Source organism: Sceloporus occidentalis, unplaced genomic scaffold, assembly GCF_023333645.1.
Source record: "Sceloporus occidentalis isolate IW3139 unplaced genomic scaffold, rSceOcc1.0.p SCAF_2, whole genome shotgun sequence".
Classification (NCBI taxonomy): Eukaryota; Metazoa; Chordata; class Lepidosauria; order Squamata; family Phrynosomatidae; genus Sceloporus; species Sceloporus occidentalis.
This window is the reverse complement of record NW_028316982.1, coordinates 179,307,821-179,329,242: the sequence shown is the minus strand read 5'-3', so window position 1 is coordinate 179,329,242 and position 21,422 is coordinate 179,307,821. Positions and strand designations below refer to the sequence as shown.

General features: G+C 38.8%; 2 protein-coding genes across 9 annotated transcripts in view; one reads left to right on the top strand and one right to left on the bottom strand.

Annotated features, from left to right (window-relative positions):
* Positions 1-2,834, top strand: part of GPR143 (G protein-coupled receptor 143) — a 28,934-nt gene extending 26,100 nt beyond the window's left edge. Inside the window, exon 9 of the mRNA XM_089508056.1 lies at positions 2,280-2,834. Coding sequence (XP_089364182.1) covers positions 2,280-2,359 — 80 coding nt within the window. The 3' untranslated portion in view covers positions 2,360-2,834. The remainder of the gene's footprint in view (positions 1-2,279) is intronic.
* A 1,865-nt stretch (positions 2,835-4,699) lies between these two features.
* LOC149319382 (F-box-like/WD repeat-containing protein TBL1X) overlaps positions 4,700-21,422 on the bottom strand; it is a 174,047-nt gene continuing 157,324 nt past the window's right edge. For 6 of the 8 annotated variants that reach the window (XM_089511587.1, XM_089511586.1, XM_089511581.1 and 3 more), the window contains 9 exons: positions 20,823-20,886; positions 20,618-20,715; positions 19,438-19,498; positions 18,083-18,204; positions 17,113-17,187; positions 16,747-16,874; positions 13,845-14,010; positions 8,116-8,217; positions 4,700-7,173 (listed from right to left, as the gene is read on the bottom strand). In XM_089511587.1, coding sequence (XP_089367713.1) covers positions 7,147-7,173; positions 8,116-8,217; positions 13,845-14,010; positions 16,747-16,874; positions 17,113-17,187; positions 18,083-18,204; positions 19,438-19,498; positions 20,618-20,715; positions 20,823-20,886 — 843 coding nt within the window. In that variant the 3' untranslated portion in view covers positions 4,700-7,146. Of the gene's footprint in view, positions 7,174-8,115; positions 8,218-10,892; positions 10,956-13,844; positions 14,011-16,746; positions 16,875-17,112; positions 17,188-18,082; positions 18,205-19,437; positions 19,499-20,617; positions 20,716-20,822; positions 20,887-21,422 lie in introns of those variants that run through there. The other 2 variants (XR_016280178.1, XM_089511588.1) reach the window with 2 other exon arrangements.

The following is a 21,422-nucleotide window of genomic DNA, read 5'->3' as shown; positions in this document are numbered from 1 at the left end:
ATTTCAATTGGAGCTCACGGAAAAATAGCTTAAAGTGGTTCTAGCATTTTAAAGCATAGGTTGACCCTTACCTCTCACCACTGTTGATTTATCCATGTTGCATTTAGAAACCTCCCAAAACATATCCCACCATTTTCTGGGCATTAAGTGGCAACCCCAATTCTTCCCCTGGCTCTGCCTTTTATACTTAGTTTCACTCTCAGGCGTAGATGAAAAAGGCTGAGTGTGACTGAGAGTGACTAATACCAGATGTCAAATAAGGTCCTAAAAGTAAATGGTTGAAAGCTAGAAATTGCAGCCTTAATCAGATCACTTAAGGGCTGGCAGCGAGGGGCCTAGCCTTTGACGAGCTGCTAATCATGGAGGCTGACAAACAAATATCTATTCTCTTCTCTGAAGATGGCTGAAAGATTCAAATGAGCATAGATTGGAATATTGTAGTGACATACACAGGCATAAGTTGTGTTGCTCATGCAGGGTGATTTTTTTTAAACAGCATGCAGCCATCCTACCCACCTAATAGTGATGTAAGTGGATTTGAGCATTTGAGCCCATTGTGTATGCAACACCACATTAAAGTAGCATGTGAATGTGCATTGCCCCTGTGCATTACCTTTGCACAGTGAGGTTGCACAGTGAGGTGTCAACCATGAGCACTGCTAACTGATCTATATAAGCTGTGGTAGACTGGTATTCAGTTTAGGGTTGTGTAATATAACTCTGCAATGGTCATAGCTGTAGCTCACCATGTTTAGACTTTGGTCAAAGGGGGAGGTAGATAGCCCTCCCTACCATCTGAACTAAGACCAGAAACAGAAAATGCAGGCCTATGACTACCATCTTCAGGTTTTTTTCTGTTTGACTGATGAAGAAGCCAGTGTGACTTCAAAAGCTTGCAACATGTAATTGTGCATTTTGTTTGGCCCAATGAGAGTATTGTTTGGATGTTTAGACTGTGTTAGCACTAGGCCTAAACTGAGCTCAGAGGTTCTGGCACTGAAAGACGGAGAGGTAGAAGAGGCAGCCGAATGAACTGGAGTCAGAGAATAAGCATACTTTTGTGGTGAAGTTTACTGGTGCACACGATCAGGAGGATATTGTAAACTAGGTATACAAATTACTCAGTTCAGATCTGTATCCTGATTCAAACACTTTAATGCTGATGGACTGGAATGAACCAGGTAAATGAAAGAACAAAGTCTAATAGATGAGTTTCAACCATTAATTCCTGTCATCATGTAACAAACTTTCTTTTGCTCAGATACTGGACTAGGATCAAATTATGGTGTTTTTTTCTGAAAACCAGGTTGCTACCTTGTCTGTTAGAATATCAAAAAAGGGGGTTAGATATATAATTAATGAAGTTTTATAGTAGAAGTGAACAAAAATCTCCTTACATAAGCATGGGTTACTTTGTTCACATAAATTTGTGCTCTTAAAACATCAACACCCCCCCCCCCCATGTGAATATACAAAGGCTTCAAGGGGAGCAGGGAGAATTTCATCTCATTCTTTCCATGGTGAAAGACATTTAATGAGTATAACTGAAAGTTTTTAATTTTTAAAGCCATGCCAAATATTACTTAACTCTACCTCAGTATCCCATTCTATATCAGAAAATAGAGTTTCTTCTAAACACTTAAAGGAGAGCGGTATTCAAAACTGGTGCTATTATTGAGAAGAAATAATGATTAGATGTCAACTATCAGTTATCAGTCTGACAAGAAAAATGTACCATTCCAGCTGGCTGCACATCCGATGCTACAGATGCTTTGGGCATTTAACAACAAACAAACCCTTTGAGACCCAAGAGTTCAATTAAGTGCTACTTTTTCTATGGATATGTCACAAGCCTTAATACCAGTCATGTGGTCCTTTCTTGTTTTAATGTATCTTTCCTTAAGCCATCAGGAATCCTTTCTCAAGACCTCCTGACTCTTTTTATCTGGGAAGCAATGCTCAAACCCTTAGTGCCTCCCTCCTTGTGCTACTCAATCAGCTTCAAAGTGTAATTGCTATATTACAGTACATAATTGTCTGCTCTAGAGTAAAAGGCACTTGCATACGCTTCCAGTTAAAGGGCTTTGAGGTGTAACAAACCTACAGTATCTTGCCAAATTTGTGCAGCACTAGTTTAAGTTCATATTCTTCACTATACAGTTTTCCTCATTTCATTTTTAATAAATCAGCAAGTTAGAGCTGCTCCCTCATCCCTCCATGTCTTTCTTTTCTTTACCTCACTGAGTGTAATAAGAGCTCTCTTTCCTTTGTTTTGGTAGGTTCTGATGCTAGCACAATTGAAATCCACATCTCAAGTGGAATCCATGAATTAGATGGTAACGATGCTGATGTTGAATAAATGAAAAAGGATTACAGTGAGGAGCTGGAGACCCCCCAGATTCTCTCATGGCATGGTTTGGTAGTCCTTCTATGAAATTCAGATTTCCCACCATTCCACACACACGTCTGAATGCTCTGTTTGATTAACTTTTGACTTTTTTTAGTCTATGCAAAAACCATATTTTGAATAGATAAAGTTATCTTGATCATGGATTCAAGCCATGCCCAGATTCAACACATGTTAAAATATTCTGCTTGTCCAAGGCATTTTGTATGATTTCTTTTTTGTCAGTGAATTTGGTTGGAATGTAAACATGGTCCACAATGTCACAACAGATTCAATATGAGTGCACAAGACTTTATCACACCAGTCTACTCTTTTCCCACAATCACTCTAGTTTAAGAATGGAAGCATACCAGTTTGACATCATTTCTTATTACACTTTCTCCACGATAGCACTTTGGCACTGCTTTGGTGATCTGCTTTTGGCATTGTAAAAACAGTGCCTTCCATGAGGAAGGGAAGAGTGAACAGTTGCTACTAAGCTGACTGCTTCCTGAAACCAGCTGGTGTGTGAATGTGCACACAGCAGCCAGCTTTGGGAGGTTGTTGACAGCTGTGATCACTGCTCCCCCCTGCTCAAGTGTGATGCTGCTGCATGTACATTCCCACAGCTCCATGTTTTGGGAAGAAAATGGGAACAAGCAATTGCCACTGAGACAACCACCTCCTGAAGTCAGCTGCTGAATGTGCACACAGCAGCTGGCTTCAGGAGGCTGTTGGTAGCTGCAGTAATTGTTCCTTGCCACTCCCGAAGCTGCTTGGAAATTGTGAGGGGGAGAGAAGCAGAATCACACCCATTCACTCCCATGTAACTGCCTGAGGAACAGAAATGCAGTGGAAGAGACCTTTTGCATCAAGGCCATAGTAGAATAGCAGTGAGAATGAGAGCCTATTGATGGGTTTTGCCCATCAATGAAAAAGTGCACTACAGTAATGAATGGAATGCACGGCAGCAGGAGAATGGACACAACATTGTGTGAAAGTACCAGCCAAAGATGCTTTTATTCTGTTAAAATACCACTTTTACAACTTTGTGTGATAAAGTCCTGAGAAGGTGAAACAAAACTTCCTCACTTTTACTCACTTTCATTTGCTGTTCCAGCATTAATTCTGTTTTAAACAGAAGAGCACACAGAAGAGTGCACAATCTCCATAGAACTGCACCTTTCTAGGTTTAAAATATTTTCCTTGTCATTCCTTTCCATCCTTGTCACATGCTGGCTGGAGAAGATGGGAGTTGTAGCCAGAAGAGACATTCCCAGAGGCGCGGCTTGATGCTGCCTCTTTGAGCACTGGATCAGGGCTGCGGCAATCACATGCTGCGGCCCCGATCCAGCTATTTGCTGGTTCAAAAAGAGGCAGCAAAATGCCACTCCTTTTTGATCCAGCAAAAGGGCGCTCTTTCAGCAGCCGCCCCACCGTTTGCCAATGTATTTTCATACATGAATCAGCCACAAATTTATCTCATACCTATGAAATCTAGACTGTTGGATATTCACTCTTCCTCTTGAAAAACGATTATAATTTATTATCTGGGCTGGAAATATATCTGAGGTCCACAAGTGAACTGTGCTAGCATTAAATTTGGCAGTTGGTACAAAATTGAAAATCACTCATTACTCTTTAGCTCATTGTAGGGCAATCCTAAACATCAATATCAGAGCTTCCATGATACCTAAAGTTCCTGTTGATCTCATACCATCAGAATACCAACTTCCCTCCTTTTCCTCCTACATGGCCATTTTTTTACTCTTTTTCCTAAAATAATAATCCTGCATATTGAAACAATGGAATAGAATCTACTGGAGTTCCAGAGATAGGAGGGATAAAGAGATTGTTTGGGGTGCATCTAGTAGGCAGGACACCTATGGATCCATAATCTCTTCTAGCACATTCCTCCCTTCTCCTCCCAGAGAAGGACCAGCCATGATTATTTTGTAACCTCTGGGAAGGGGATCCCAGGGTTGCTTATCTAAAGTTGGACATATCTCTGACTTTGTGTCTGTCCTTGGAGCAGGATATCAGATAGGTCCTTGGGCTGCTGAAATTCTCTCCTGGTGATATCTCAGAGGATGCCTGTATGTTTGCATACATAACCAGAGGTGTTTTCTTTTCTCCTTCCCATAATCATAAAAAATAAAATCCTGTAAAGTTTTCCAAACCTGAAAACTTTATACAGGATTCTGTCTGTAACATTTCACCTTGATTTATACAGAAAAGAGAACGAGGAACACATCTGAAGGGGAAATGCTAATGTTAACAGCATAGAAAGAATGAGAAACAACTCACACATAGTTTTCTAATATCAAAATATAGCAATTTATTCAAGACACTGAATATGATCTGTTGATTCTCTCCTTGGAACAAATGAACTATAACACACAAGGTGATCAGTTGAAGAGTGAGTGAGTCAGTGTGTGTGTCTGAGAGGGATGGGGTGATAGACAAAATGGACAGGGCGGAGATGTTGTCTCAACAGAACCTAGGAAATGGTGAAATGAGAACCAAGCCTGGCTTCAAGTCTGACACAGACAATAAAACTTCAGAAGCCAGATTCAAACTATCCATGGGTGGATAAAAGAACAATTCTGCAATTGACAACCACATTTTAAAAGGCAAAAAAGAAAGAGAACAAAAGTAGAAACCCCTGAAAACGAAAATGACCCTTACATGTAACAAAGTGCACTTCACTTGACTCTAAAGTTAGCTAGTTCGTTTTTAAAATAAAAATGCAATTTCTTATATGTATTAGGGGACTAATACTTGTTGAACTCTGGAAATAACAGGACTTCTGAGATCCTGTATAGGGACCCAGTGTTTACCATGTTAAAGATGCAGTATCCTCCTTTTATGGAGAGGTTGTTAACCTATTCAGAGTGATAACTGTATTGAATAAAGATAAATCCAGAAGTGAGAACTGTAATATTCCAGAATTAGTAGTGGGGTACAAGGGGAAAAAAGATTCCCCTTTTTGATGCTCCAGCAATTGTCCATTGGCTTGTATCTATAATTGCATTCTAATCTTAATACCTCTTACATAGTAAGCCTATGTATGTCATCACAATAAAAAACTCCCAGTGCTAAGACTCCCTTCAGGCAAGCGTTTACAGGACTGCCATTTTTAGTATCTTGGGGTTCTGAAGTAGTTGTAAAGGTGAATTACACTGCAAATCTCTCCTGCAGAAGCACCTTTTCTTAACAAAGGTGGTCAGCAAGTAATAAAACGTCTATGCATCGTAAAATCCTGGATTAGTTCTTTTTCTTATTTAGAACAGAATTAAAATGTCATTGCCCATGCTGAACAAAAATGCAGAATCAGATCATATGCTAATTCTGCAAGAAAAAATGGTAGGGCATTTTTTTACTTGTTTGTAGCTAAATGTATGATTTTATTTTTAAAAAAGAAATGACACCTAGTTTAACTCTAGTTAAAATGACACCACTAATATCTGCCAATACATTTAAGCCACAAAAGTATTTTAGCTTAGCAGAGTTCATTTTAAAAAGATTATGAAATATGTTTTAACAAATTGCCTTTCATGTGGAAAAGATTAATGAAGAGACTGCATCTTTAAATGCTTATTAGGATCCATCTGAATTGTTCTTTCAAATTACTAATACAATCCAGCCTATATCTGGCAGAGCTTTTAAGCTTCTAAATTGTGATTAACATAAAAAATACTACGACTTTTTTTTCCTTTCAAAAATACATTGGGTTCTTTCTTTTTCAAAAAGTCATCTTTCCCCTGTAAAAATCTTTCCCGGCACTGCATTCTTACATAAAGCACTTATTACACAATTTGTTGAAAGTGCCCTTGAGACACTAAGATGTGAAGCATGGAGATATTTAAAAAGGAAGAAGCAGCTGGGAGGAAAAGAAAAGGGACAGATGAAAGGGGAGAAAGAGGAGGAGAGAAGCAGTCTCTTACAAATTTTCATTATACCCACCTGGCTACATTTACTGTAGGCATAAAGGGCAAAAAAGCAAAGCAAAATAGACATACCAAAAAAAAAGGGGGGGGGGCACAGAAGGAAAAGAAAGAAACTCAGTTCAAACCTATGCCTGTGATCCTCAAAGTTATATATTCCAGCTGATAGAAAGAAAAAAAACAACCACCGAACAAACAAAAGTAGTCTAGAAAATAGAAAGTGTTGTGATTACAAAGTTTGTGTGTGACATCAGTACAAACTGTCTTTGAATGTCCTTTGGGAGAGCAACTGTAGTGTCCAGATTGGAAGGGAAAAAATACAATAGCACATGGAGGAGAATTCTTTTTCTTGTTTTGGTTTATCAAAGCATTTTGCTTTATAGGTTTTTGTTTTGTTTTTGTTTTTCTTCTTCTTCTTCACCATCATAATCATCAATTATTTGGCACAGCTTTTCCTTTTCTCTTCTGCAGCCATCAGAACACATTCTCAGAGACCCAAACCAAACTGCAGGGGATTAGCTTGTGGCAGACTCCTGCTTGCTTGCTTCCAAAGGCTGAAGGTTCCTGGTGGAAATGGTCCCCACTCCCTCCCCCTACATGATTGTGTTTTAACTCCTTGGTGCAGGTTATGGACAAAACATTGCAGGCCACTGTTGCCTGGGAGAGTTGCTTTTGTTGTACACTCTAGGATTTTTTTCCCATTTGTATGTTTCCCCCAGTTCTTGCAGTTCTAGAGATGTTCAAAAATAGTTTTCAAGAGTGCTTCTACCCACACATTCAATGCTGGTCCGTTTGCAATTTCTTCTAAAACATTTACTTTCGCAAGTCTAGAACACAAACCTGGAAAGTACAGAGCGGGGTAGAAATCAGGAACAAAATACAAACAAGATTGTTCTTTCAGGCTTTAGGACAGCAATTCTACTGATCATGACACTACAGAAGAACATACCAATCAAGGTGATAGTTTCATATTCAATGAGGACTGGTTCCATAACCTTTTTTTTTTTTGTGAGCAGATGTAAGCCACATATATAAACAGGCCATGTTCTGTGCATAGGCATATTGAACAATACATAAAATCTTTCCCTTTTCCAAAAAAGGGAGTAAAAATTATTGAAGACCTAGCCTTTGTTTAGAATTTGTATTACAGTGTGCCTGTGTCATACGTGGGCGTGCCCTTACGCGGTTTCCAGCATACGCTGAAAGCCGTGCCAGAAGAAGCGGCGCTGCACGTCGGGGAAAAAATGGCATGTGCTGCCGCAGGCATGAGACCCGTTATCTTTAATGGAGCTTGAGCAGCCGCAGAATTTCCCTTATGCGGTGTGTGTGTGTGTTCTGGAACAGATCCCTGCGTAAGGGAAGGGACCACTGTACATATATGAGATAGAGGCTTGATGTGTGATAATCTAATCAAGTTCAAAGTCCACTTGATCTTTGGAGAAACCATGCAGTAGATTCACAGCAGTCTTAAATATTACAATGTCCACTACCTGTCATTAATGACCACTGAACTTGCCCAAAGGATAAAGAATAGTTTATGGATCTATCAGGCTACAGAAAGGTCTGCCCCATCTTTCAAAAGAAAGAATTCAGTACAAGACTTGATTATCCAACTACGGTTTCATCTGAATCTGATCAAGCTTGAATCCATTTGGATTATGGTCACTAACACAAATTGCTAACTACCATGAGAGGGCAGTTTTACAACATGAAAATTATACTCATCCGGCTGGACCAATCTTAACAAGTGCAAACTAAAAGAAAATGTCTAATAAGGCTTACCGATCCATCTGATGCACTGGCTCCCACTTTATCTCCTCTAGCATTCCAGCAGACTTCAAATATACCCCCAGTGCCTCTGTAGCTATGTACTAGAGTTCCACTCTAAAGATAGACAGACAAATTCATTTAGGAAGAAATTTTAATGAACTAGCTTTCTTAACATCACTACTATTTTTTTAAAAAAATATGTAAATGATGCTCAGATAAGTTTTGACTTGTGGTCTGTAGACATGGCTGGAGTACTGTATATCTGAAGACGACAATGTACATTCTAGAATTTTGGTCATTCTGGTTGATCTCATTCTGTCTAGTTTGCTAATTTTAAATCAGAATTTTCTCTATGGAGTGTAATGGAAAATTCTAGTTAAAATTAGCTAGACTTTTCAAGCTGAACACAATGCTGAAAGGGATGCAAGAAATGTGCTTTTCATGTATTCATAAGGGTATTGTGGATGTACAATGGTAGATTTTACTTTTTTGACTGATGTTAATCTGATCTCTGCTTTTTTAGGTGGTAAAAATAATTTATTGTGATGTTTTCTGGAAGTATCTTCCAACTCTTCAGAATGTGGGTGGGCAAAGAAAAGCCCCCATGGCCATTTTTTTGGCTCCCAAGGCCTCTGGGGTGTCGGAATTCCCTCAAATGTCCAGAGAGCATTTTGCCACAATTTTGTCCTCTTGAGCACTTTAGCTCAGCAGAGGGCTTTTCTAAAAGAGGAAATAAACTGGAAGTATCTTCTTGTTGCTAAAAAAGGCTCTTCTGGGCCTAAAATACCCATGGAGGACATGGCAAAAACGGCCCCAGTACCCAAGGGGTATTTTGGATCTAAAATTTGAATTAAATAAATAAATAAATTTGGGTAAGAGTGTGCAGTCTGTGTGTAGGGTACTCCAAGGTTTCCAAGGGAAGGGGGCTAATGCCCATTATCTTCCCATAGTCATTCACCCCTTGCTCAAGCATTTCACCCCTACCACATCATTTCAACATGATAGCCAGAATCTGTATGTGCCTTATGCATGTTAAATGCCCCTGTAGAGGTGGTTTAACATTTTTGCCTAATGCAGAATAGTTGGATTCAGTTCAAGGTCTGGAAGTGGAGTTGCACATTCCATGCCATTATACACAGATGTATGTATGTATGCCTTTAGTTGTGTATGCAATTGCCCATTTGGTGTCTTGGTTCAGCTGCACAACATTGCCATTCATCACAAGCACTGCATGGCAAAATTAATGCACAACTCTGTATGCAGAGATTTATACTACCCGACTATAGGATCACTTCCAATTATTATTATTATTAAACTTTATTTATAAAGTGCTGTAGATGTACACAGCACTGTATAAAAAGTCAATAAAATTGAAGAATATATAAAGCCTGCACATGGCGTACAATCTAAAGGATAATAACAAATAGATAAAACAATAGATAATATTATAAGATAGAATTGAGTAAAAAGGAAGCAAGTTAAAAACATCAAATATAAAATATCAAATCAAATATCAAAAACAAACAGATAACAATCACAGACTCCCTGGGAACATTTCCCTAAACACTATGGTCTTTAACTCAGTTTTAAAACTGGTTAGGGAAGTGATGAGCCATGCTTATGGGGGAAGGAGGTTCCAGGAATGAGGGGCAGCAAGTGAGAAAGGACGAATCTAGGATGGGTCAGTGGAAATCCTAGGCTGGGACAGGAGACCTTGACTACCAGAGCAGAGGGCATGAGTGGGGATATAAGGAGAAAGAGGTTCAGCTAAATAAGGAGGGGGTAGCCCATGCAGGGCTTTAAAAGTCAGAAACAGAAGTTTGTACTGAATGCGGAAGGGGAAGGGGAGCCAGTGAAGGGATGAAAATAGAGAAACATGGTCAAAACGGTGAGTGAGTGAAATAATACGTGCGGCTGAATGCTGGACAGAAATAAATGGGCAGAGGTGAGAGAGAGGAAGCCCTGCCAGGAGAGGGTTACAGTAATCTAGTCGTGAGATTACTAGGGCCTGGACCAGAGTCTTTGCAGTAGAAGCCGAGAGATATGGATGGATTTTGGCAATACTGTAAAGAAAAAAATCTACAGGCCTTGGCTGTGGTCTGGATCTGGGGGATAAATGACAAAGAGGAGTCAAAAATGAAACCGAGACTGTGAGCCTCCTGGGCCGGCTGAGTAGAGATGTTGTCAACAGAAATAGAAAAGGAGTATTGAAGAATGGGCTTAGGTGGGAAAACAAGAAGCTCCGTCTTGGACATGTTGAGCTTCAAGCACCGATGCGCTTCCAATATTTCTGAACAGCTAGCTGTCATGAAGAGCTTGTGCCATTGGGATGTTCCTTTCTATCAGCCTGTCTTACAGAATAGCCCTGTGCTAAAAACCACAAAGACAGACACTCTTGACAACTTGGATACTGTCCCATAGGGTTCCGTAGGGATAAACTTTATTACTGACATTTAACCTACAAATAAAATGTCATCATCTGAAGCTTTATGTGCCATACAGTACTGATGACACCCTCTCCTACTGTTTGCTAACGTGGTATCCAGATCAGTATGCAAACGGCTCTTACACCTAGGGTTGCCATAAGTGAGGACCTCCAAACCGGGACAAATGTAGGACAAATGTAGGGCAACATTTTCAAATGTAGGACACATTTTTATAAAAATGGAGGACGCGCAAAAAATGAGTTTTTTTAAAAAAATGTTAATATAAATGCATGTTATTTAGGCATGATCAAAATGGAGGACATTTTGACATTATTCTTAGACAGATGGCAGAAATGTACTTGCCCTCGGGTTCAACTTTACTTCTCTGAAGTGTGTACTTGGGCAAGGGACTGTGGTTTTTCTTCACTGCGCATGAGTTTGTAAAAATCACAGCAAGTTACATAAGCAAGTTACATTGGCCGTGCCTCAGAGGTTTGTTGATATCGATATCACGATCATCATCATCATCACCACCACCACCATAATTGTCCAAGAAAGGCAGACTTGTTAGCATTCAAACCACCATAAATACACAAAAAATGCACTTGCATATATTTAATAATAAAAAATAATGAAAAAATAAATAAAAAACAAGGCAGGGGTATATATATTTGATAATAAAAATTAATGTAATAAAATAAAAAACAAGCAATAATAAAATTAATGAAATAAAACAAAAACAAGCAATAATAAAATTAATAGAATAAAACAAAGCAATAATAAAAATAAAATAAAATAAGTTTTTTATATTTTTAAATATAATTTAAAAACCCCAAAGTACCAAGGCAGACCTAATGGCCACTGACTCAGCTTTATATATATTTGATAATAAAAATTAATGTAATAAAATAAAAAGCAAGCAATAATAAAAATTAATGAAATAAAACAAAAACAAGCAATAATAAAATTAATAGAATAAAACAAAAACAAGCAATAATAAAAATTAATAAAATAAAACAAAAACAAGCAATAATAAAAATTAATAGAATAAAACAAAAACAAGCAATAATAAAAATTAATAAAATAAAATAAAAAATAAAAAGCAATAATAAAAATTAATAAAATAAAATAAAAAAATAAAAAGCAATAATAAAAATTAAAAAAATAAATAAAATAAGTATTTTATATTTTTAAATATAATTAAAAAACCCCAAAATACCAAGGCAGACCTAATGGCCACTGACTGAGCTTTATATATATTTGATAATAAAAATTAATGTAATAAAATAGAAAACAAGCAATAATAAAAATTAATGAAATAAAACAAAAACAAGCAATAATAAAAATTAATAAAATAAAAACTAAAAAGTAATAATAAAAATTAATAAAATAAAATAAAAAATAAAAAGCAATAATAAAAATAAATAAAATAAGTATTTTATATTTTTAAATATAATTAAAAAACCCCAAAATACCAAGGCAGACCTAATGGCCACTGACTCAGCTTTCCTCCTCCTCCTCCTCCTCTGGCCCAATTATGCCCTGGCCTTCAGGCACCCTTCCTCCGGCTCCTTCCTCCTCCTCTCCCCCCTCCTCCTCCTAGAAGCGGGGTAGGCGCACGTGCGCGTGGAGGGAAGTGGGGCGGGCAGCGGGGCAGGCGCGCACACTGCCACTGGCCCCTGCTGAGGCCTGGGCAGCGCACAAGCCCTCACAGTGGGGGCGCGGTGGCAGCTGTGTTTCTGCCGCCGAGGAGGAGGAGGAAGGCGGAGCCGGAGGAGGAGGTGGGTTGGCGCCGCAGCAGCCGCATTAGCAGCAGCGGCAATGGCCGGAGCGGGCCCCCAAACCGGGAACAAAGCACGGGTGGGGGCCCAAACCGGACCGGGACCGGGAGGGGCCCCCCGAAACTGTGATTGGCACAGGGGCCGCCGGGTTATGGCAACCCTACTTACACCACCGATGAGACTAACTGAAATAAAGAAGCTGGAAGTATGAGCTTTTGTAGACTCAAGTCTACCAGCTTCTTTCTTTCAGTTAGACTCAAAGGTGCTAAAAGATCCCGTTGCATACTGATTTTCCACACTAACATAGCCATGTCTTTGAACTGTATCCAGATAAAGTTCTTTCTGCATTAGCTTTTGCATGATAACCACAGTTGGTGTCAAGGGCCAAAACACTGAACCTGAATTTGGTGCTTAAGAAATTACGCTTTGTAAAGGAGAGAAGTTTTCTTGTGATTTATCAAGACTATACCTCTATCAGAACAGATATGCCCTCTGAAACTGTTATGACAGGTTTCAGTCATTAAGAATGCTTTCTTTAAGTTGTCTCTGAATTAGCTCTCCCCCAGAGGTTTACCTAAAATCTCTTAATTAACCCACTCACCAAAACAAACAAACAAAAAACAAAAAACAAAAAACAAAAAAACAATAACAACAGCAAAAACCCTGTAGTGGGAATTTTTCTATTTATGGCATTACTTGCCAGCTGAGATACAAAAAGTGCATTTTTCTTGAGGTTTTCAAGAAAATATGTACATTGTATTCCAAGAGATATTTGGGGTCCCTAATTGTGATTTTGAGGTTGAGACTGTCAGTTGTACAGCTTATCATTTAGTATGATTTACTGGCTGTACTATTGAAAACCATGTTGAAAACAGTGCGAATGTTGGACATAAATTTTTAAATCAAAATGAATCCTGATTTTGCATGGTATACCATATATGGTCCCTCTTCTAGATGAAGACACATCATAAAAGACTAGTATAGGGGAAACTCTTTCATCAGCAAAGTTGCATTTGAGTATTATTGACTCTATTTCCAAAATTCTGAAACATTTGGCCTACAGAAATGCAAAAAAATAAAATAAAAAATAGGCTTTTCAGTTAAGTTTTACAATCTATTTGTGCTCAACTGGGACCGTGAGTGGTCAGCCCAGTAAAGAAGGTCATTGTCCTTCTCTGTTGATTCATCTAGTCATCTTGCCTTGACAGTTCATTGCCAGTTACATTCTCACTCAGTCTTCCCTCTTTAAACATAGATTGCATTTATATTTCTTCATCATACACACTCACATGCACCCCATGCCCTCATTTTTCAAACATCTGGCTTCATTTTGCAGTTACACTTGTCACCTTACCTACAAACCAGCATCAATGTTGAAGTCCATGCCCACTGTGTGTGTAAACCTGTGCTACAATATTCCTCTATATACATCTATAAAGGCCCTGCTTTGCTGTCTTTGAGCCATGTAATAATTAATAACAGGTTAAATGTTTCATCCAAACCATTTTAGTCCCAGAATGTGGAGTTTCCATACCTGAGTATTCCATATATGGACACATTTGTCAAAAGACCCACTTGCTAAGTATTTTCCATCAGGACTAAAAGCTACACTGTAGACAGGTTCTTGATGTTTCGTTAACGTGTGAGTGCAGACTCCTCTATCAACGTCCCACAATCGAACAGTAGAGTCAAATGAAGCACTGTGGTAAACAGTTAAAACCAAAAGATTTCACACAGAATATCAGAGACTGAAAGGTTTCCATCATAATTTCACATGGGCATTATTGTAAGATGCTCTACGTGAAAAGTGCTCAGAAACTTCAGCTGGTCCAAAGAGCTGCAGCTGAAGCTGGCTACAGGGAGCATACAACTCCCTTGATGCAACAGCTCCGTTGGCTGCCAGCACATTTCCGGACGCAATTCAAAGTGCTGGTTTTAACCTATAAAGCTTGGGTCCAGGCTACTTGAAGGACCATATCTCTCTGTACAAACCCCCCAGAATATCAAGATCATCCAGATAGGCCTTTCTCTCTGTCTCAGGCACATTTGGTGGGAACAAGAGAGAGGGCCTTCTTTGTGGCTGATCCCAAGCTTTGGAAATCCCTCCCTAGAGAGGCCAGGATTGCACCATGCTTACTATCCTTCCGATGCCAGGTAAAGACATTCCTGTGCAGTGAGGCCTTTTAAGCTGGGAATGACTGGGTTTTTAATGCTGGGCTATACAAATTATAATGGTTTGTATTTTAACATGTCATATTTTAATTCACAACTGTTTTAATTCTTAAAATTGTTTAATTGTTTTTAATTTATATATTTTAATATTGTTGTATTGTTTTTAAAATCATTGTTTTATACTTGTTTGCCGCCTTGCGTCCCTGTATTGGAAGAAAGGTGGTATATAAGAAAATAATAATAATAATAATAATAATAATAATAATAATAATATAATGACACATGGACAGAGCTAGTATAAAGTTTATACTTTCTCAGGCAAACACTTTGTGGTTTGGTAGATAAAGAAATAAGTTTGAAGCTGAAATCTCAGGCTAGCAATGGAGAGTGATCCATTCCTAACAGCCTGGTAGCTCCCAAGACATGCACATAGGTAGGTGTGTGCAATTCAGGGCAAGCGGATAAGTGAGCTTTTGAAGGAGGGACTGAGTAGTCAATCCGTTCCTGGCACTCAGCATGGAAACCAATTGGATTCTTCAAGGATGGAAGAATCCATTCCTGTATCTAACATAAAAATATAGTTTTCCATTCTACTTCTGCCCCTCCACCACAACAGGGCAGTACCAAACTCTTCAAGGAACTAACTCTGAGGGAATTGCTTATAGAGTTGGAATCCTGTTGGTACACTGCACTAGCATAATAATTCACCATGCTGTTGTTGTGTGCCTTCAAGTTGTTTCTGACTTATGGCAAATCTAAGTTGAAGCTATCATGGGATTTTCTTGGCAAGATTTGTTCAGAGGAGTCCTGTCATTGCCTTCCCCTAGGATGAGAGGAGAATCGAACCCTGCTCTCCAGAATTGTAGTCCGACACTCAAACTACAACTCCACACTGCCTCTCCTAGTGCATATTTTTCAGGTCTCTCTCTCTATATATATATATAGTACAGATATATGCTGGCCTAGTGCATATTCTTCAGGGCTGTAAAGTGATAGCAGGGGTAAGGCAAAGAAACTACAACATGACCTCATATCTGCAGGACTGTATCCCCAGCTTCACATACCCACCTCAGAAAAAAATATTTTCTCTCTAGGCATTTTCTAGATCATGTAGTGTGATTCCGTGGTATATGTCTGACAAAAGTTCACTGTAGTCCTGCTGGAGGACCTCAAAATGCCTAGAGGTGCATTCTCTAGAAATCTCTGGGTCCTCCAGCATGACTCTATGGTCAGCTTCCACAGAATTCATTAATTTGAACAGGGTTTGCTATTATCCATGGTTTAGCATTTCCATGGTAATTCTAAGAACATATCCCTCGTAGATACAAGGGTCATATTAGGAAAAAAGAATGTTGCCATTGGGAAAGAAAGCTGTCCTTCTGGATCCTGAACAGTTCGGAAGCTGGCAGGGCCACTCATAGTGATAGCTTTCACTCTGCTACTGTCTACACCAGGGGTAGGCAACCTGCAGCCCGCGGGCCGAATGCGGCCCGGTGAGGCCTTGGGACCGGCCCCAGCCCGGTCCTGCCGCCGATTGCCGCCGGGGCCTTTGGCATCTCGCGTGAGGGGCATGGTGGGGCAATTATCTATAGAAGCCTCAGAAACATGCATTTATCTTAACATTTTTTTAAAAAATCAGCAATTTTTTTCACGTGCCCTCCATTTTTTATTTAAAAAGTGCCCTCCATTTGAAAATTTTGTCCTATATTTGTCCCAGTTTATTTATTTATTTAATTTTTAAAAAAATTATTTAATTATTTATTTTTTGGCTTCGGCCCCCCAGTTGTCTGAGGGACAGCAACCTGGCCCCCGGCTCAAAAGGGTTGCCTAACCCTGGTCTACACCCATGGCCTTTTTATTCCTGACACTGCTGTTATACTATATGCCATCACTACCTATATTGGCATAGTTGTGCTGCCCAGCAGGATCTCAGCCAAGGTCTGCCTAATCTACTTCACAAATTTATGGTGAGAATAACCCAGCAATGTCCCCTAACATTCTGGGTAGAAGAGTGGGATACATATTTACTTCATTAACTAAATGATAAAAAGGACATAACTCTTTATTTCAGCATACAGACTCCCAGGGTTTTGGGGACAAAAACTGTGATTTATAATAATAATAATAGGATTTATTTATATGCTGCCCAATCACTGGGAATCCGGGCAGCTTACAACAGAGGGGATAATGGACGGTTCCCTGCCCTCAGGCTACAGACTGGTTTGTTGTAAAAGGAAGTGTAACATTGTTTTAATTTTTTTTACCTTGCCAACATAATATTGGAGTTTGGGTTGCTGGTACCTGGTCCCGTTGGACTCCATTTGATAGTGTAAATCTCTTTGTTATGTGCCTGTAGGTCATGTACACATGTATCTTGCTTCATACTCCAAATCTATACAAAGAACCAGAGGAGAGAGCATCGTTGTAATTTTTTCCACAATTATAGTGAAGCCCATGAAGAAAACATTTTTGTAAAAAGCTGAATGTTCTTTTTTTCAAATAGATTTTGAACACCAAACATATCAAACACATACAACATTTAACACATAAAACTGCAAACTAACACTTTTAACATTTCAACAACAGTTCCTTAAAATGTTGAGCAAAGACTTCAGATCAGATTAAATTACCTTTAATGTCATATCATCTGAGCAGGACGCTAGAAGCATACCAGAGGGATCCCATTTGATTGCATTAACCTCATTCTGAAATAAAGATTTCTCTTAATCAGTGATTATTTTGGATAAAACTGCACTTCACATTTTAACCAGATGGTGGCCATCTAAGTTTAATTTATTACAAGAAGACAAACAATTGCATGTTACTTGTTTGGTTATTTCATTAATGAAACAGCAGAAATTATCTTCAATACATCTTGCCATTTAAATTAAATTAAAGGAGATATAGATTGCATATCAGAGACTCCTTAAGTCTCAACAAAACACTTTAGCGAATATGGCCATAGAACAATGAATAGGGCTCTATCACTGTGATCTGGTCCCTACCAATTATGGGAAAGCAAAAAATGCAATCTTACACATGCAAAAGCACAGGAGAATCTTGTGGCACTTTAAAAGCTAACTAATTTTATTTTGGCATAAGGTTTTAAAATCCATCAGATGCACACAATAGCTTTAAGACAAAGTTGCTCTTCTGTGTTTTCTGCAATAAGCTAACACAACTATCTAGAAATCCATGCAATGAACATGACCTAGTGCTTACTCCCAAGCAATTTTACAAAGGTAGATGGTGATTAATAGAACATACAGTTGGACTTTGAAATCCATGGGAGATCTGTTCACTTAATGGCAGTGAGGTGCATGTGCCCACTATTATTTATGTATTTATTTATTTATTTTGATTTGATTTGATTTCTGTCCCGCCTTTATCACTGAAAGGGACCCAAGGCAACTCACGCCATTATTAGGGACAATGTAAGCTTGCTGTCTGCAGATGCTGAAATCCACAGATGGCAAGTGTGTGGATACAGAGGCTCCACCATATATAAAAGTAATAAAAAACCTAACTTTTCCAGCAGTTACATGTCTTAACTCCAATACATAAATATATAAATATATAAATAGGACTGTTCAAATTTACCGTATGGCCTTGAAAAGTTTTAACTGGACGATCACAGCCAAGTCTGCATACATGTATGCACATGTCAGTGCTGCAAGACGCAAAAGTAGTGTTGTTCTGCCAGTCTACATCCAGGGCAGGGGCTGTAAAAGGGGAGCCAAAAAAAGGGACCGTTAGGAAATCTGGCAAAGAAACAAATACTCCAAATGACTTCTGCATTTCTATAAAATGACTAGTATGCTGATTCTACGTGGGATCCCTTCCAAGCATTCCTGATGCTGACTGACATAATGTCACAGTTTATAACACTGTGTTAATACAGTAAAAAAAACATGCATCCAGACTCTTGAAAGGGGAAAGTATCCCATATTTACTCCTACCCCTCAATAAGTCACAGAGGCTTTTGCAACATTGGAGGGAAAGTGGGAATACTGTATATCAGAGCCAAAGAAGCAAGAAGCTTGAGCATCTGCTAAGGCCTCAAAGGTATGCTATTCAAAAAAAAAAAAAAAAGACTGCTTTTTCTTCAATAGTGCCAACAGAATTATATTAGAATGGGACACATGGCAGTATACCAATACAGTAAAATACAGCTGGATTGTGAAGGACATAAGTGAGCAAGGAGTAAAGATTCCACTTTCTCTTTTTAGCTGTCAACAGGTATATGTCAAACGTTGCTATCACTGGTGTAGTGGTTTGAGCACTGAGAAACTCTGGAGAACAAGGTTCAAATCCCTGCTTGACCATGGAAGTCCACTTGATGACCTTGAGCAAGTCACTCTCAGCCTCCTTGGAAGGCAATGGTAAACCTCCTCTGAACAAATCTTGCCAAGAAATCCCCATGACAGAGTTGCCTTAGGGTCACCGTAAGTCAGAAATTTTCTGAAGGCACACAACAACAATATTTCTCAAAGTTGACTGTGGGCCTTAAGCTATCATTCCAGGAGGATATCCCTTCCTGAGTTCCAGCTATCAAGGCTAGGAAGCAAGGCATTATTTGGGTGGAACGATATTGTTACAGTCATTTTTAGAAAATTCTACAGGAAATATTAAGAACAGCAGAAGCCTCCTGATCTAATTAATTAATTAATGATCTATTTGTTTGTGCTACTCTTTTGGCAAAATGTAACAGGAATAAATATATACAGTGGGCCGTTCCCTTATGCGGGAGATCCGTTCCAGACCTCCCGCGTGTAAGGGGAATTCCGCATATGCTCAAGCCCCATTAAAAATAATGGGGCTCGTGCCAGTGGCGCACGCGCCATCACTCCTTCTGGGGAGCGCCGAGGCTTCTTCCAGCAAAGCTTTCAGTGTATATCACACCCGCATATGATGTGGGCACATTGTATAAGTTAAATCCAATGAAAACTAATTACCTGAGTGGAAAGGAAACTGCTGTTTAGCTTCCCCTGTGTGAGCATCCCAGATTATTGTAGTCTACATTGGTGCAGGGAGGGAGGCAAATGGAAGGAAAAACACACACATCAGTGACTGTTTACTTTTGAAGGAAAAAAAGAAAGAAAAACTTTGTTACGAAACATATTGCCAAAGAAATTAAAAGGTCTATTAAAGAATAGAATGTGATCACTTCCACTTGAAGAAAATTTTGCCAGATCTCTCTCTCTCTCTCCCTTTTTTTGGCATGATGAGAACAGAAAGAAAGGAGGACACTTTTGTAGCAACTTGGTACCCATTTTAATGTATTCTCATAGTTTTGGCATAGTTGTTATTATTAACTAATAATAGACATTACATACTGGTGGACAGGAAAAGCCAGAGTGATGTAGTGGCTTGAATGCTGGACTTGGATGTCATGGGGAGCAGAGTTCAAATCTCCATTCAGGCATGGAAACCCACTGGGCAAGCCACACTCTCTGTGCCTAAGAGGAAGGCAGTGGTAAGCCTCCTCTGAATAAATCTTGTCAATAAAACTCTAGGATAGGAGTACCATAAATCAGAGACAACTAGAAGGTACACAACATCAGGATGGATGTATACGTAACATATATTATTTTCAGTTTGCTTGATTAGATAACATACAGCTGTATTTGGCATATTATTATAATTATATTATTAATTTGGGATATAATAACAAATTAAAAGATAATCTTGACATGTTCCAAAAACCCATGAAAAGTTACTACAACTGATAAAATATATGTATAGATAATGAGATGAAAGTCACCACTACACAGCAAACTCAACGTCAGTAGGAAAAGGCTGCTTCTGCAGTGTAACCAAATATATATTTTTGGTTTGCTGGTAATTTTAAAATATCTTAACTTTGAAGGCAAATCCATGCCATTTAGCAAACAGGCAAATGTTCAAGAGTTTTCAAGAGAGATAGCGCTGCCCAAATTTCCATACCATAAGACAACAATTAATCAAGTCTGAGGAAATCAAGACTTTTTGGAAACTTCCTTAGAGGAATGGAAAGGAAATTCTTCTGAATTCCTCAGAGCAATTCCTGTGAGCTAAAAGTGAAACAGTACCAAGCGAAAAGCTTTAAGAGTATTTGATAATTTATATATGCAAGTTATGCAACTCAACACTTACTTTATCAACACCAGCACTTAAAATATAGTTTCCCTTTTTATTCCATTTCAAAGCAAATATAGGCCCTTTATGTTGACCTAAGGTGCTTGCAAGATTTCCTGTAATACATACAAAGTGAAAGTTAATGTTTCTAGTATTTCTGGTTGAAATAATTTAGTAATACAAAGCATCATAATTATTTGGAAACAACCATTTTCAGTCTTACCGTCTTCTGTCCATATTCTTGCAAAGCCATCATATGATCCTGTAGCCAGTAATGTTCCATCGCTCTGCAGAATGTGGAGAAAGAGAATGAAAATGTTTTTGATGAGACACAAAATCTACATAGACAGCTGTCTCTCCAATTTATTCTTCAACTTGTAAGTGTTCATATGTAACCAAATGAGATTTTCCTTTGAGCAAGAGCAAAACCATTAACAGAACACATCCCAAATTAAAAGCTGGTACTTTAGGCCAGCCTTTGGAGGGAGACACTGTCCCGTAGTGGTTTGAGAATTGGACTAGGACTTATTATATTCAGCAGGATTTCAATCTCTGCTCAGCCACAGAAATCCACTGTGTGGCCTTGGACAAGCTACACTCTCTCAGCGTCAGAAGAAGACAAAAACAAAGCCTCCTATGATTATTGTTAACCAGCCAAGAAAATCTTTTTCTGCAGCTGTCCAGTCAACTTTTAGGGTGGTACTAACATAGTATAGTGGCTTGACTGGGATTGAATCACTACACAGTCATGGAAACTTTGGGCATATCACACACTGCCTTTTAGGAAAGCAATGGCAATCCTCCTCTGAATTAAACTTGAAAA